The 17,478-nt window shown below is 48.0% G+C and overlaps 1 protein-coding gene across 2 annotated transcripts in view; it reads left to right on the top strand.

Moving 5' to 3' along the window:
• Window positions 1–17,478, top strand: part of VAMP7 (vesicle associated membrane protein 7) — a 57,647-nt gene that overhangs the window by 13,776 nt on the left and 26,393 nt on the right. For both annotated transcript variants that reach the window (XM_075572704.1, XM_075572705.1), the window contains exon 3: window positions 4,441–4,498. In XM_075572704.1, coding sequence (XP_075428819.1) covers window positions 4,441–4,498 — 58 coding nt within the window. The remainder of the gene's footprint in view (window positions 1–4,440; window positions 4,499–17,478) is intronic.

Below are 17,478 nucleotides of genomic sequence, written 5' to 3'. Positions count from 1 at the left end.
CGGGTTAGTTGCTAATGACCCTCCTTAGCAGCTCTGATTACTTTAATGTTTTTGTACTTCAACCAGAGAGCGGGTATAAAAATGTTTTATATACATTAGTCTTCACCTTGAATATACCCAACTGAAGCTGCAAGAAACGAAAAAACTACAACTTTGCTCCTCCTTTTTGTTCTAGGGTAAGGCCAGGTCACACAGGGCTTTGTGCACACAAGTTGTTTACACAAAGCCATCATAGTGCGCTTAAACTTTAATGTATCATATGGAAACAGATGAAGTAGTCTAGTATTTGCATGTATTTTTATATAGCGCTTATAACATACACCAGGGGTGGCCAAATTACAGCATTTGGAATAGCCCGCTGCCATAGACCCCCCCCCCCCCCGCCCCCCCGCAAGAAGTTGGGCCCAAGTTCCACAGCTCCCTTCACCTGCGGGACTTGAGGCCTCCCCCACCCCCAATGTAAAACTCTTAGAGGGAGAGGGGGGTGTTGGAATTTGGGGGGGAGGAATTGAGTAACGAGGTGGGGGGTGGGAGTAGCAGAAGAGGACCCAGGATGCATTTAGTGAACCCCGAGCCAAATCTTCAGCCATCGATTACAGCAGAACGGATCAATCAGCAACTGGGCTAATCATTTATCAGTGTATAGATTGTATTGATGCACATATTTAATTTTTTTTAAATTATTAATGACGGCTTGAACTGCAGCTTTAATAGTATGTATATATTTTTTTTATCATCTGTCCTACATTGGCTAGTCTTATTGTGTTGGTCTACAGTGGCCATTATATACAAAGCTAAGCTATACCTAATGCCGGCCTGGGGTATTTTTCGGCGGATGCCCGATATCGCCAGGTAGAAGTTTATTGAATAGCTTTTCAAAAAGGAATTGGCCATTAATTCCTTGTTGCGTACATTTGCATGCTCAACTGTTAAACATATCGCCGACATATAGTCGTAAGTAAAAAGTCCTTTATCACTGCTTTAATGCTTGTGGCTTTAGGGAATAGGATGCTAAATAATTGCTGTTAAATTGATGATTGTTGATGTTAAATACGAAGAACAATTTTTTTTATGTATCAACGTATAGGTTGATAAATGAAAACTTGTTTGTGGTATTTAACATAAATTATTTAGCATCCTAAATAATTACAGAGTTGTCATAAATAAAACTTTTTCAGTTTGAGCTAAAGTCGTGAGTGGAGTACCTCAGGGATCGGTACTGGGATCCCTGCTTTTTAACTTGTTTATTATTGACCTTGAGATTGGCATCGAGAGCGAAGTATCCATCTTTGCCGATGATACTAAATTTTGTAAGGTAGTAGAATCAGAGCAGGATGTAATTTGTCTCCAGAAGCACTTGGATAGACTGGAAACTTGGGCAGGTAAATTGCAGATTAGGTTTAACACAGATAAATGTAAGGTTTTTTATTTGGGAAACAAGAATAAACAGGCGACTTATAAATTAAATGGGGATACATACAGTAAGGGGAAACCTTGATGGAGAAGGATTTAGGAGTGCTTGTAGACAGCAGGTTTAGCAATAGTGCCTAAAGTCAGGCAGTAGCTGCAAAGGCAAACACAATCTTATATTGCATTAAACGGGCAATGGATGGAAGGGCAGTAAACATAATTATGCCCCTTTACAAAGCATTAGTAAGACCACACCTTGAATATGGAGTACAATTTTGGGCATCACTCCTTTTAAAAGACAATATGGAACTAGAGAGAGTGCAGAGAAGAGCCACCAAATTAATAAAGGGGATGTACAATCTAACTTATGAGGAGAGACTAGCTAAATTAGATTTATTTACATTAGTAAAGAGGCGTCTAAGAGGTGATATAAATATATACAAATATATATTCGGGGACAGTACACAGAGCTTTCAAAATAATTAATCCCAGGGGCAGTACAAAGGACATGGGTCATCCCTTAGGCGATTTCACCAGCAACAATAGAAAGAGTTCTTTACAGTTAGGGTAGTTAAAATGTGAAATTCATTACCCAGGACGACTGTGATAGCAGATACAATAGATATGTTCAAAAAAAGGTTTGACATCTTTTTAGAAAGGAAAGCTATTCAGGGATATATCAAATAAGTAAACATGGGAATGATTTTGATCAAGGGAGTAATCTGGCAATTCTTGGATTTTTTGTTTGCCTTCCTCTTGATTAATAAAGTTAAGTATTGATATACAGTAGGATAAAGTATCTGTTGTCTAAATTAAGCATAGGTTGAACTTGATAGACGTATGTCTTTTTTTCAACCTCATCTACTATGGAACTATATAACTATGTAACTATTACCTGTGCAGTACATTAACATACTAGGGCTGAAGACTCTCTGGCCCCCTCAGTATGTTCAAGTACTGCACAGAAGGGGGGCAGAGATAAGCTGTAATATTTATTAGTTGAGTATGGACATTTCCACCCGTTTTTTTTTTTCTGCTTTTCTTTGCTTGGTTTCCTATCCTCCTTCCTGTTTTGTATATCATTATGGGTTCAAGTTTTAGATTTTATCCAAAAAAACACTGACCTACTGATAATCCTGCACTTCAGTTAAAACCGATAAACAGAAATGAAGCATAATTTCATATTGAATGAGACCTTTTGTAGCAATCCAGATCAGATACAAACTGAAGTTAGGAAACTAAAATAAGTGCCCAAATAAACACAATTCAAATGTGCGGCAATATTTTCCGTTAACACTGATGAGGAACACAGATCTATTTTAAATAAAATGAAAACACTGGAAAGACAAAATTAATATATCACTACCCTGCTAAAAGTTTGCAATGAAATCCAGTCTGGAATGGAACTGGGACAACTCACTGGTGCAATATTTCTAGATTTTGCAAAGGCTTTTGATACTGTTGCGCATGTTATCTTGCTTAACAAACTCCAGTGCTATGGAATAGGGAATCATGCTTTAAACTGGTTTCATTTCTACTTATCACATAGAACCTGAGATAGACATGTTGGGATCTAACTCCAACCCCTTGGATATCACCTGTGATGTCCCGCAAGGCTGTGTTCTGGGGCCACTACTCTTCAGTGTTCATTATTGATCTTCCTACAGCTTGTAAGGGAGCTTCAATACACATGTATGCAGATGACACAATCTTATATGCACACAGCTGTAGCCTCTCCTTGAACACATACTTCAATCTGACTTTTTGACACTTGAAAATAGGATTTCCCAAAACAACTGTTTGTAAACACTGACATGACTGTAACAATGGTATTTGGGACCAAGGCTACATTTTTAAACCTTCCAATGACTGAGCTCCAGATCAGAATCAATGCTAATACCACCCTAACTCCTGTTACTAGTTTTAAATTCTTGGGCATACTGTATGGTTTGACTCCCACTTAACATTTGGGATGCACATTGATACGCTGACATCCAAAACCTATTCCAAACTAGGTGCACTTTACAGGAACAAATCCTCCCTAAGTCTGCTGGTCAGAGAGCGTATCGCACAGCAGATGCTAATGCCAATTATCGACTATGGGGACATAGTATATGGCTCGGCATCCTAAACCCAACTTAGCAAACTTGACACCCTCTACAATTCAATATGCCGTTTTGTTCTCCAATGCAAGTACAACGCACATCACTGCGAAATGCTGAAAGAAATAGATTGGTCATCACTTGAATCTATGTGCAAAGTTAATCTCTCCTGTCTTGCCTTCAAATACTTTCTGGCCAAGCTACCCGTCTACCTGAACATACTCCTCACCCCTACCACATGCAGCACTTATCATGTGAGATCTGACTCCAAAAGACTGTTCATGATCCCAAAGTATCTGGCCACTCCTCCTCTTACCGTGCACCCCAAAAGTGGAACAATCTACCGGAGACTCTCACAGCCACCACCAGACTAAGTTTGTTCAAAACTAAAGCTATCTCACATTTTAATCTGGTCTGTAACTGTTACATAAGCCTATAATATATATTATCTCTAAATGTGCATGCAATGTCTTGTATATAATGTATATCCTGTTCACTGATGTAACTATGTAGTGTAATCATGTATTTGTCATCGTAACTCTCTGCCCATGACATACTTGAAAACGGCAGGTAACTCTCAATGTATTAATTCCTGGTAAAACATTTTATAAATAAAAATAAAACTAGGCCAATTTAACGGCAATTTAATGTGTTGCAATTTACATGTTGTGTTCACAGTTTCATTCTATATTCTTGTTTCCAAATGCTTCCTTCAATATAGCTGAGGATCATATGATAGTTTTCAAAAATATTAATAATGCACGTTTCCAGAACCTATTTAACGCGGTTGACCGTTTCTCTCACTGACGCAAAAACAAATGCTAACCTCAATTATAATTTTATATCCACGTAATGAATATTCTGCTCAGAATTGTACATATGTAACTCAAAACAATTACATTATTATTTGTGTTTTTCCTTTCCACAGCTATTTGTACCATTATATCTGCCAAGACCGAATCATATACCTTTGCATTACTGATGACGTAAGTACTATCAATACAAATATTGCTGTTGAAATATATGCTATGAATAAGCTGTGTAGTGTTATTTTATGGGGGATATGTATGAAGTGTTGCAAACTGAAGCATTGCTCCAAACCCAACGCAAATTGCGTCATTTTTGTATCCAAGGTGCTTTGCTCCATTTCCTCTCCCCCAACCCACCCCTCCCATTAGCGCCACTTGCACCGATTTGGGGAGTAGTTCTAGGAGTTGTTAGGAGAGAGTCAGAGCAATATTTTAATGAGCTATACCTATAATTGGTGCAATTTTTCTCTTTGTGCCAAATCTGCCAAGCGGTAAAATGTAGGAAGCAAGACCAAAAAAAAAAAAAAACCTCAAATGTCCCTGCTCGCAGATTAGTGCTGGTGCTCTGTGTTTCGTGCAAATTGCGCCATTTTTTTAATGTATATTGCCCAGTATGTGTAGAATATTTTCAAAACCATGCCAAAGAGACAGGCTTCAGCCCCTATAAGGGCTGGACTGCCTCTCTACAAAGTGTTTTGGTCGTCTCCCCATCCACCACCCATGAGCCTATTCACACTTTTGACACATGTACCAACAGTGGAAGGGGGAGGGGGAAAGCTGGATTGTGAGGGATGCCTGCTAGCCCAAGGTGTGCAAAACAGGCAGGGTTTAGGGTTTAAATACCCTGGGCTCCACCATCAAATTACTAGTTATCTGAAGGAGATTATAAACGTAATTGTTGCCACTAAAATGTCTTCATTACCAAGTGTCATACTGTACATGATGGTCTGTTTCTACACTTTTTCTTTAGTTTATTTCTAACCAGCCCCATACATTTAGGTCCGTAAATAATTGGACACTGACACAATTTTCATAATTTTGGCTCTGTACGCCACCACAATGGATTTTAAATGAAACAACTGAGATGCAATAGAAGTGCAGATTTCAGATTTAATTCAAGTGGTTGAACAAAAATATCGTATGAAACATTTAGGAATTGCAACAATTTTCATACACACTCCCCTTATTTCAGGGGCTCAAATGTAATTGGACAAATTAACACAATCATAAATAAAATGTTCATTTTTTTTTTTTTTTTCAACTTTCATTTTTATTTGTGGAAATCCGATCTACAGACACGCACCGCCCATGGGCGTACATTATGGTCAAACCACATTTTTATGAGAAAACAGCTGTCGATACTGACAGCACCAAACGAACCCCAATTAGGGATTTAAGACAGGACGTACTTGACTTACAGGACTGGGGAGGAGACGTATGGTGGAAGGGGAAGAGGGGGGGGGGCGTTCTTGCGATATTCTGGCGAGGGGTTGAAGCGACTACAAGTAGCTGGAGATTCACCTTGATAGGCCTGTTGCTCATTGTAGTATGTGGGTGGCCCTAAATAACGTCTCCCTACGTCTATGTCCCGCCTGTCCCATCCAAGGAGAACGCATTTTTCATACTATTAGTGCAAAATTGAGGCGGCGTCCACCCCTGGGATGTTGGTTTGTTCCAGCCACGGGCCCCAGACTTTTAGAAATTTAGCGCCAGAGTCGTTGACCCAACTCGTCAACTGCTCCATCTGGCAGACGTGCCAAATTCGGTTCCTGATTTTGGGGATAATTGGGATCTCATTCTGCTTCCACAGTGCTGCGATCTCGCATCGGGTGGCGGTCGCAAAATGCATGACCAGTTTATGTGTTGTTCTAGACATGCCCTGGGGCCGCCTGCCCACAAGGAACAGCCACGGGTCCAGGGGGATCTCTAAGTCGAGCATCCCTTCCAGCCAGTTTCGAATTTTTTCCCAAATCGGGACCACCCTTGGGCAAGACCACAGCATGTGTTTAAGGTCAGCCAATTCTCCGCACTGTTTAGGGCAGAGCGGCGAATAACCTTTGACAAATTTAGATAATTTGACTGGGGTGTGGTACCACCTCATGAGGACTTTATATGCGTTCTCCTTTAATGTGACACATATTGAACTTTTCGCTGCAGTTTGCAATATGTATTTCCAGTCGTCGTCCTCTAATGTCTCCCCTAGCTCTGTCTCCCACTGTCGCATGTATCGTAGGCGGGGGGAGTCCTTACCAGCCGGACAGACTACCTCCCTGTACATCCGAGATGTCAGTCCCCGTGTGTCCGTTGGTCTGGAGCACAGCTGTTCAAAATTAGTTCGTGCAGGACGAACAGGAAATTTGTTATAAAATGCCCTGACCTGGAGGAATCTAAATAATTCTGAATTTGGGAAATTTGATGCCTCTTTAAACCAATCGAACGTCTTGATAGATCCCTTACCCCCCAGGTCCTTTAATCGGTTGTACCCTGCCTGCGTCCACTTTACAAATTTATCACTCGACAGCCCCGGAGCAAAGTCCGGGTTGCCCCATAGGGGGGACATTAATGTGTGGGGGGTGGTTAAGTTAGCTTTAAATTTAGATGTCTCCCAGACCGCTAAGGAGTTCGCCACTGCGCAGAGCGGCGTTCCAATGCCTTTCTTGCATTGTTTTGGTAGCCAGATCAAATCTTGAAGTGCCACTGGGGCACAACATTCCCTTTCTAGCTCTGTCCATCTTCTGTTTGTGGGGTCCGTGTGCCATTGAATGATTTGGCCTAATTGTGCCGCTTTATAATACGCCATCAAGCAAGGTACCGAAAGTCCTCCTTTTACTACTGGTTTTGTCAGTAGGCTTTTTGCAATTCGTGGGCGTTTTTTGTTCCAAATAAATTGGATGATGTGAGCTTGAAGGGCTTGGATCTCAGATTTAATTAAAGGTATTGGTAGGGTCTGAAACAGATATAACATTTTGGGCAGTAAATTCATCTTGACACTATGAATTCTGCCGAACCATGATATCCCGTACCCCGCCCATACCCTGAGATCTTCTTTGAGCTTCTTCATCATCTTGGGGAAATTTGCCTTATATAAAGTATTATAATCCCTAGTGATGTATACCCCTAAATATTTGATAGCGGAGGATTGCCACTTAAAATTGAAATTTAATTCTAATAATTTTTCGATTGGTTTAGGTAGATTGATGTTGAGCGCCTCAGACTTGGCCTGATTAATCTTGAACCCTGAAATCCTGCCAAAGGCGCCCAAGATCTCAAAGACATTGGGCAGGGTTGTCAGCGGTTTAGAGATGGTCAGGATCACGTCGTCTGCATATAGCGCAGCTTTGTGATGCTGTCCCCCCAATTGGATTCCTGATATATTAGGGCTTAATCTAATGTGGGCTGCGAGGGGTTCGATACAAAGGGCAAAAAGTAAAGGGGACAGCGGGCAACCCTGGCGAGTTCCACTTCGAATGTTAAATAGCTCGGAAGGGAAGCCCTGATGCCGCACTTTCGCTGTGGGGCCTGCGTATAGGGCCATTATTGCTTCAAGAAGGCGGCCCCCAAACCCAAACACCCCCAGCGTCTCTCGGAGGTAGGACCAATCGATACGGTCAAATGCCTTCTCGGCATCCAGACTCAACACCATGGACGGAATGTGTTTTTGTCTTGCCAAATCTATTAGATCAATTATCCGTCTGGTGTTATCTGCCGCCTGTCTACCTGCAATAAAGCCTACTTGATCCGGATGTATCAGGCCTGGAAGGATACTACCCACCCTGTTTGCTAATAGTTTGGAGAAGATTTTTATGTCCGAATTAATCAGGGAGATTGGCCGGTAGCTCTTGAAGTCTGCCGGGTCCTTACCAGGCTTGTGGATCACCGAGATAGACGCCTGGAGCATCTGGGTCGGGAAGGGCTCTCCCTCTAGGATCCCGTTAAATAACTTCAGAAGATGAGGGGCTAGGGTCTTACAAAAATTTTTATAGTATAAATTTGAGTATCCGTCAGGGCCTGGGGCCTTGGCTGGTTTGAGGGACTTAATTACCTCTGTGATCTCTTCCAGGGTGAAATCACCCTGCAGGGCCTCCTTCTCAACCCTGCCCAGGGTCGGAAGCTGTGCCTCAGACAGAAACCTCTTGAGGGCAGCCGATGTTTTTTGGTTATGGGTGACCTTATCTCCATCATACAGTGTAGCATAGTATTTCCGGAATGTTTCCACTATTTGTTTCGGATCAGAGGTAAGATCACCCTGCTGGGTTCTAATTGCTGCTATCCGAAAGTTTGGAAGCTTGTTTCGGAGCTTGTTGGCTAGTAAGGTATCTGGCTTGTTGGCTTTTTCATAAAATCTGCGTTTGGACCAAGCTAACTCCTTCTCGGCCTGGGATGATAACACCAAATTAAGGGCCGCCTTGGTATCTAACAATTCTTGCCACGTGTTCTGGTTTTTATCCGCGGAGTGTTGTGCAGTGAGAAGTGTCAATCTCGCCTGCAGCTCATGTATTTTAGAAGCTTTCTCTCGTCTCCGCTTATCAGCGATATTCATAAGGAACCCCCTAAGAGTAGCCTTATGGGCTTCCCAAAGCGTGGCCTGCGACTGTACGCTTCCCTCGTTTTCTCTAAAGAAATCTTTTATCCGGTCCCGTATCGCCCTTTCGGTGGCCGGGGCCTTGAGAAGAAGCTCATTGAGCTTCCAGTTTGCTCCGGGTCTGTCTAGCCCTACAATCGTGCACCTCAGCTCTATAGGCGCATGGTCGGACCACGAGATCTCGTGAATCTCTGTGTGGCCCACCACTGGAACCACTCTGTTTGATACCAGGAAGTAGTCTATTCGGCTATATCTGTCATGGGGATGTGAGTAGAAAGTATATTCTCGGGTCACCGGGTGTTGCTCTCTCCAGATATCCGTCAACTGACAGTCTTGAAGGCCCTTGCGGAGGGTTAATATGTCCTGTCTGTGGGTAGTGTTAGGTTGGGTGCATCTGTCAAGGTCAGGGTCCAGTGTGCGGTTCAGGTCCCCAGCGAGGAAGGTATTTCCCTTTGCCATTTTATGTAGTATGGAGAAAAACTGTTCAAAGAAAACAGGGTTTTGTTCGCACGGGGCATATACTGACGCTAGTGTTACCTGTTGATTTTGTATCTTGCCCGTTAAGATTAAGAATCTACCCTGTGGGTCAGAGTATTGCTTATCTATGGTCAGGGCAAGCCTGTTGTGCGTGATAATTGCTACGCCCCTCTTTTTGACATTTGCCGATGCCAGGTGGAATGTTTTATAGCTCTTATCTAGAAATTTCGGGTGGTTTACGCGGGAGAAATGAGTTTCCTGTAGGAAAATAATGTCGGCCTTCCGCCGGGTATATTCCCTAAAGGCAATTCTCCGCTTAACGGGACTGTTGAACCCCTTCACATTATGTGAAACCATAATAATCTCATTACTCATCTGAACAGTATATCGTGAACCATCTACGTAACCGCCGTTGTTGGACCGGTAGGTATCCTGTCTCCTGATGTCTTTTTCGCCGATCAGTCTCCCGCTTCTCTCTCTCCGTGCACCAAGCCTTTGTTTCTGGGATTGACATCCAGGGAGGGCTGACACAAAAGGGGGGTGGGGAGGGGAACATATAGACAAATAACAAAGAAAAAACAGATATCAGAACATGGGTCACGTGGCATTGGCACCCGTGCCGCAGGCCCGTGATCCTCGCCCCTGGGTAACCGACGGGGGGGGGAGTTCCCGCCCTCCCTCTTGGCGTCCCTCCCCCTCCCCCGTCGCCCAACCCAACCAGGGGACTTTGTCGGAATCCACTAGCCTAAACCCAGCCAGTCCCGACTCGGAGCACATGCGGAGATCAGGGCAGGCCTCTACCCCCCCGCCCCTCCCCGTTTGTTTCCCATTATCTCTAAATGAACGAACAACTACGCTTATAACTTTCACTAATAACCCCGTGTTGCATCTCACCCCCAACCTCTTGTACTGCCCACTATGTGACCTTCTTGTCTCCACTTGGCTAATTTCTCCCCCGCTAATTCCCTCCCCTTTTTTTTAATATCTTTTTTATGCCAGTCTGCTCCAGCATATGTCGTGCCTCCCACCTCCTAAGTACTCTGCTCCTCTGCAGCTGACTTCCTTGAGCTCCCCATTGTCTTCTAGCTCCCCCTCCCACCTCTTTTTTCCTTCTTACCTCTCCCTAGGTACTCTGCCGCTATTAGGCTTCCTTTCCCCTCACCTCTTTTCTCGCCTCACCTCCTTCTCCTTCACGTGCCCTATAACCTGCCACCGCCCTGCACACTTGCCTATCCCCATCTTGTTCTCACTTACTTTTCTTTCTTGCTCCCGTCACTTGCTACTCCGACTCCTCCCCTTCTGCGTTCACTTCCCCCTGCTTTTCCTTTCACCTATGTTCTTAGCTCTAACCTCTGCCTCTCACTTACAATACTCTCTCTCTATCCGCTCGTGCTTGCCACTTCCCCACACTTTCTGCCACTCAATACCATCTACTCTACCTACTCAGCGTCCGGTTTCTCCTATCTCTCTAACTCCCCTTACTAAGCTGCTACCGGGGCTCCTATTGTCCCTTGTTGTCTTCCCTCATCCCCTCCCTCTGTCTAATTGTTGCTATGCCGCTCTTCCCCGCGGCTTGGTTCGGCTGTCCGCTCGGCCTCTGCTCTCCGGTTGCGCTTGTCCCTCCGTTTCTCCTCTTGCGCCTTATGCTGCCTCCCTCCGGTGTAGAATGGCCGTCGCCGCCGGAACCGCGTCGACTTCCGTGCGTCACGTCCTTCCTTGTTCCCCCTTGTTCCGCCCCACTCAAGATGGCCGCCTTTGGGGACGCCCCTTCCTGTGACGTCTTGCTCCCTCCGCCATCTTGGAGTAGGCAGTCGCCCGAGGAAGACGCAGCTGAAGCCGCTCCTCCTACCTGGTCCATTTTCCCGCCTGGTGAGCTCTTCCCGCGCTCTCCGCTTCCGTGTTCTGCGTTGCAAGCTGGGGGGCCGCCATTGCAACCTCGGTCGCCATGACTGGACCACGAGGTAAGCAGCAATTTTTGTTCAGTCTCCGTTTCCTTCCGTAGGGCTCAGCGCTGTGTGGGAGATTACGGGGGCTATTTCCTCCCCCCCCCCGGTCCTCTATCGTGGGGAGTCCCGCCATATGGAACGTGTGTCAGCATATTCGCTGGGGCTGGTGCAACTTTAATCCAGAACCATTTAAAACTTGTAAAACTTGGGGGTTTATTTTAACAGCGATAAACTAGTAACTTAGACGACCCCTCCTCCGGCTGGGCTCCCGACTGTGTTCCACACGGGGCTGACCGCCGGGGCTTCAGGCTCCTCGTTGCCAGCGCCAGGTGCCGTGCCGAGTCCCAGTTTCTGTAGGAACTTGTTCCCCTCCTCTGGTGCCTTGAGGTGTATGGGTCGCCCGTTACGGATCACCATGAGGCCGAAGGGGAACGTCCACCGGTACCGGACCGCTTTCTCCCTTAGCACCCTGGTAACAGGCCACAGGTCCCTCCGTCTGGCCAGTGTGATGGGTGACAAATCCTGATACACCGCAATCTTAGCTCCCTCAAACGCCATGAAGGGGGTATTTCGTGATTTTTGTAGAATCTCCTCCCGTGTGCGGTAATGATGTAGACGCACTATAACGTCTCTAGGGAGTTCATTGGGCTGGGGGCGAGCGCGCAATGCCCGATGGCAGCGGTCCATCACGAGCCTCTCTTTTGGGGACTCCGGGCAGATATGCTCCATCCAGCGCCCTACAAATTCCTCACAGTCCCCAATGTCCTCAGGGATGCCGCGAAGGCGCACATTATTGCGGCGGTCCCTGTTTTCAGCGTCCTCTTGCCGGTTCCGTATTTCATTAATCTGGGACTGGAGATCCGCCGTGATTTTAGCGCCCTTCTGAATTGCTTTTGCGTTCGCGTCGACCCGCACCTCTAACTCCTGTGTCCGGGCCCCCAGACCTCCTACTTCCTTGGCCAGGGCTCTTATCTCTGCTTGCAGAACGTCTTTTAAATCTTGAAAGAGCCGCTCAATATCCGGCAGCAGCCCCTGGTTGTCTGGGTTCTCTTCTCCTTCTGACTCAGAGCCTGGTCTTGATGCGGGGGCCATTGCTGAGGCCGCTCTGCGGGCTCTGCTCTCGCCAAAATATGCTGGTAAGCCCCGCTTTCCTGGGGTTTTCGCCAGTTTCTTTGACATCCTGGGGTTATTGTGCAGCGTTTGTGCTTTTTTGGTGTAAATCGGTGTAGTTATTCGTCTTTTTTGCTTACTTATGTTGGAGAGGGGCACAGAGCTACAGGATTATGCCTCCATGCTCTCCAATCTCCCAGCATGCACCAAAATGTTCATTTTTAATACTTTGTCGAGAATCCTTTGCAGTCAATGACTGCTTGAAGTCTGGAACGCATTGGCATCACCAAACACTGTGTTTCCTCCTTTGTGATGCTTTGCAGACCTTTACTGCAGCTGTCTTCAGTTGTTGTTTGTTCTTGGGTCTTTCTGCCTTAAATTTTGTCTTCAGCAAGTGAAATGCATGCTCGATCGGATTGAGATCAGGTGATTGACTCGGCCATTGCAGAATATTCCACTTCTTTGCCTTAAACTCCTGGGTTGCTTTTGCAATATGTTTTGGGTCGTTGTCCATCTGTAAAGTAAAGCGCCGTCCAATCAACCTCGCTGAATTTGGCTGAATCTGAGCAGACAATATATCCCTATACACTTCAGAATTCATTCGGCTGCTTCTGTCTTCAGTCACCATCAATAAACACTAGGGACTCGGTGCCATTGTAAGCCAGGCATGCCCGTGCCATCACACTGCCTCCACCTTGTTTTACAGATGATGTGGTATGCTTCGGATCATGAGCTGTTCCAAGCCTTCTCCATACTTTTTTTTTTTTTCTTCCCATCATTCTGGTACAGGTTGATCTTAGTTTCATCTGTCTAAAGCAGTGATTCCCAACCGGGGCTCCACGGTACCCTGGGGCTCCGCGGAGCAGTCCCAGGGGTTCCACCTGGCCGCCCCAGCGGTTTCCTGGCTCTCCCGGCTCCCCCACTCCCCTGCTCATCCTCTCCCAGGTTTCCCCAGCTCTTCCACTCTTCCCCCCCCCCCGAGCCCGCACGCAGCCGTGCTCTAGGGCGCGCGTGTGTGTACGCATGCGTGTGCCGCCCATCTTTTCCACTCCCCCCCGAGCCCGCGCTTTTGCACGTGCGTGTACCATTTTTGCGGAGAGGGCAGCGTGGGCTGGTGCAGCAGACAGTGCTAAGACAGGGGGTGGGCAGGAGCACTCATGAGTCTGTGCAGCCTGTCCCTGATTGGAGAAGCGGAGAGCCAATCAGAGGACAGCGGGGGCGGAGCTTACACCCCGGCGGCCCAGAGAAGTGTATCCTTCCTGGAAATTAGGTAAAGACACAGATTGGGGGGTGGGGGGCCCAGGGTGAGATGGTGACCGTATGGGGGGAGCCTAGGGTGAGATGGTGACAGGATGGGGGGAGCCCAGGGTGAGATGGTGACAGGATGGGGGGGGGGGCAGGGTGAGATGGTGACAGGATGGGGGGCCAAGGGTGAGATGGTGACAGGATGGGGGGGACCAGGGTGAGATGGTGACAGGATGGGGGGGACCAGGGTGAGATGGTGACAGGATGGGGGGCCCAGGGTGAGATGGTGACAGGATGGGGGGCCCAGGGTGAGATGGTGACAGGATGGGGGGGCCCAGGGTGAGATGGTGACAGGATGTGGGGGCCCAGGGTGAGATGCTGACAGGATGTGGGGGCCCAGGGTGAGATGGTGATATGATGGGGAGCCCAGGGTGAGATGGTGACATGATGGGGGTCCCAGGGTGAGATGGTGACAGGATGGGGGGCCCAGGGTGAGATGGTGACAGGATGGGGGGGGGTGCAGGGTGAGATGGTGACAGGATGGATGGGGGCAGGGTGAGATGGTGACAGGATGAGGGGGGACAGGGTGAGATGGTGACAGGATGGGGGGGGACCAGGGTGAGATGGTGACAGGATGGGGGGGACCAGGGTGAGATGGTGACAGGATGGGGGGGACCAGGGTGAGATGGTGACAGGATGGGGGGCCCAGGGTGAGATGGTGACAGGATGTGGGGGCCCAGGGTGAGATGCTGACAGGATGTGGGGGCCCAGGGTGAGATGGTGACATGATGGGGGGGCCCAGGGTGAGATGGTGACATGATGGGGGTCCCAGGGTGAGATGGTGACAGGATGGGGGGCCCAGGGTGAGATGGTGACAGGATGGGGGGCCCAGGGTGAGATGGTGACAGGATGAGGGGGGACAGGGTGAGATGGTGACAGGATGGGGGGGCAGGGTGAGAGGATGGGGGGGGGCAGGGTGAGAGGATGGGGGGGGGCAGGGTGAGAGGATGGGGGGTGGGCAAGGTGAGAGGATGGGGGGGGGGCAGGGTGAGAGGATGGGGGGTGGGCAGGGTGAGAGGATGGGGGGTGGGCAAGGTGAGAGGATGGGGGGGGGGCAGGGTGAGAAGATGATGATGGGGGGGGTGGCAGGGTGAGAAGATGATGATGGGGGGGTGGATGAGATGGTGATGGGGGCCAGCCTTGGGAGATGAGGGCCAGCCTGGGGAGATGAGATCATGATGATGGGGGATATTTTAAATGTATTGGGGAAAGGGGGGGGGGTATTTTATATGTATTGGGGAGGTGGAGGTATTTTTCAAATATATTTGGGGGGAGGTGGGGTTATTTTTTAAATATATTTGGGGGTAGGTGGGGGCATTTTTTAAATGTATTTAGGGGGAGGTGGGAGTATTTTTAAATGTATTTGGGGGAAGCTGGGGGTATTTTTAAATGTATTTGGGGGAAGCTGGGGGTATTTTTAATTGTATTTGGGGGGAGGTGGTGGTATTTTTAAATGTATTTGGGGGGAGGTGGTGGTATTTTTAAAATGTATTTGGGGAGCAAGGGGGTATTTTTTTATGGTTTCGGGGTGGGGGGGTCGTGGGTGTCCCAGTATTTTTGGACAAGCCACGTGGCAACCCTAGAGAGATGGGACATGCAGGGAGTGGGTATGTGAGGGAGATGGGACATGCAGGGCAAGGGGGGTGATGTGAGGGAGATGGGACATACAGGGCAAGGGGGGTGATGTGAGGGAGATGGGACATACAGGGCAAGGGGGTGATGTGAGGGAGATGGGACATGCAGGGGGGGTTGATGTGAAGGAGATGGGACATGGGGGGGGTGATGTGAGGGAGATGGGACATGCAGAGGGGGGTGATGTGAGGGAGATGGGACATGCAGGGGGGATGATGTGAGGGAGATGGGACATGCAGGGGGGATGATGTGAGGGAGATGGGACGTGCAGGGCAGGGGGGGTGATGTGAGGTAGATGGGACGTGCAGGGCAGGGGGGTGATGTGAGGTAGATGGGACGTGCAGGGCAGGGGGGGTTATGTGAGGGAGATGGGACATGCAAGGCAGGGGGGGTGATGTGAGGGAGATGGGACATGCAGGGGGGGTTGATGTGAAGGAGATGGGACATGCAGGGCGGTGATGTGAGGGAGATGGAACATGCAGGGGAGGGGTGATGTGAGGGAGATGGGACATGGGGGGGGTGATGTGAGGGAGAAGGGACATGCAGAGGGGGGGGGGGTGATGTGAGGGAGATGGGACATGCAGGGGGGGTGATGTGAGGGAGATGGGACATGCAGGGGGGGTTGATGGGAAGGAGATGGGACATGCAGGGGGGGGGGTGATGTGAGGGAGATGGAACATGCAGGGGAGGGGTGATGTGAGGGAGATGGGACATGCAGGGGGGGGTGATGTGAGGGAGATGGGACATGCAGGGGGGGGTGATGTGAGGGAGATGGGACATGAAGGGTAGGGGGGAGTTATGTGAGGGAGATGGGACATGCAAGGCAGGGGGGTGATGTGAGGGACATCCTGGGGAGGATGCGGGGGGTGATGTGAGGGAGATGGAACATGCAGGCTAGGGGTGATGTGAGGGAGATGCGGGGGGGGTGATGTGAGGGAGATGCAGGGGGGTGATATGAGGGGTGCTGGGGGAGATATGATGATGATTTTACCCGTGCTGCCCGATTTATTAAAAAAAAAAAAAAATTATGTATTTGGGGGGTCTTTTAAGAATGTATTGGGTGTCTTTTTTTAAAATATATTGAAGCGCCTGAAACTGACGACAGCCCCAACTACACGAGGACAAGAGAAGAGCAGGGAATAGGGTGAAAGTCCCTTGGAGAAACATAAAACGATACAGGAACTAAAGAAGGAACCAAAACCCAAGCAAAAGATGCATCGGTTCCCCCTCGCCCCCCCCCCTGTCCCCCACCCAGGTCCTTTGTCTGGTATGTCTTGTAAGTCACGTCCAATATTGTAGGTAGTCCCTAATGTATGTCATGTACGAATATTGTATTTGTAGTTAAAAAGGAAAAAGAGATGGTGTACATCACAATGGTTTGTGGCATAATGTATGTATAAGAAACACCAATAAAATTGAAGTTGAAAAAAAAAAATGTATGGAGGCGGTGGGGGTCTTTTAAACATGTATTGGTGGGGGCGGGGTATTTTTTATTATGTATTGCGGGTGGGGTTACATGTATTTAGAGGGGTGGTGGTTTTTGGTATGTGTTTTGTGTGGGGGATTGAGTGATAGTGGGGTAATTGACGGAAGTCAGGAGTGAGTGAGGAGAGGAGTGAGTGAGGAAAAGAGGGAGTAAGAGAGATGCAGGGGAGATAAATACATGCGAGGCGGGAGGGGGAGGAGAGTGGGTGAGACAGAGGAGAGAGAAATACATGGGCTGAGGGTGGGAAATAGAGGTGGCTCGTGAGGGGTGAAATTAACCTAAGGCCGCGCTTATAGTGCCGGCGACGCTGACGTCATGCTGCGGTTGCTAGAAAAATCCAATTGAAGTGACTTCCAGCTTTCGCGACCAAGCCGCCGCGCCGTCCTGTCGCTCCTACTACAAGCGCACGCGACGGCATCAATACATTTGTTTTTGACGCAGTTGCCAGCACTATAAACGCAGCCTAACGTGTCAGCCAGATAGGGGTTCCCCGAGATTTTTCAAAATACTTCAAGGGTTCCTCCAAACAAAAAAGGTTGGGAATCACTGGTCTAAAAGAATGCTGTTCCAGAACTGGGCTGGCTTTTTTAGATATTGTTTGGCAAAGTCTAATCTGGCC

Source organism: Ascaphus truei, chromosome 16, assembly GCF_040206685.1.
Source record: "Ascaphus truei isolate aAscTru1 chromosome 16, aAscTru1.hap1, whole genome shotgun sequence".
NCBI lineage: Eukaryota > Metazoa > Chordata > Amphibia > Anura > Ascaphidae > Ascaphus > Ascaphus truei.
Note: the sequence above shows the minus strand (reverse complement) of the source record. Positions and strands in the feature narration are given on the sequence as shown.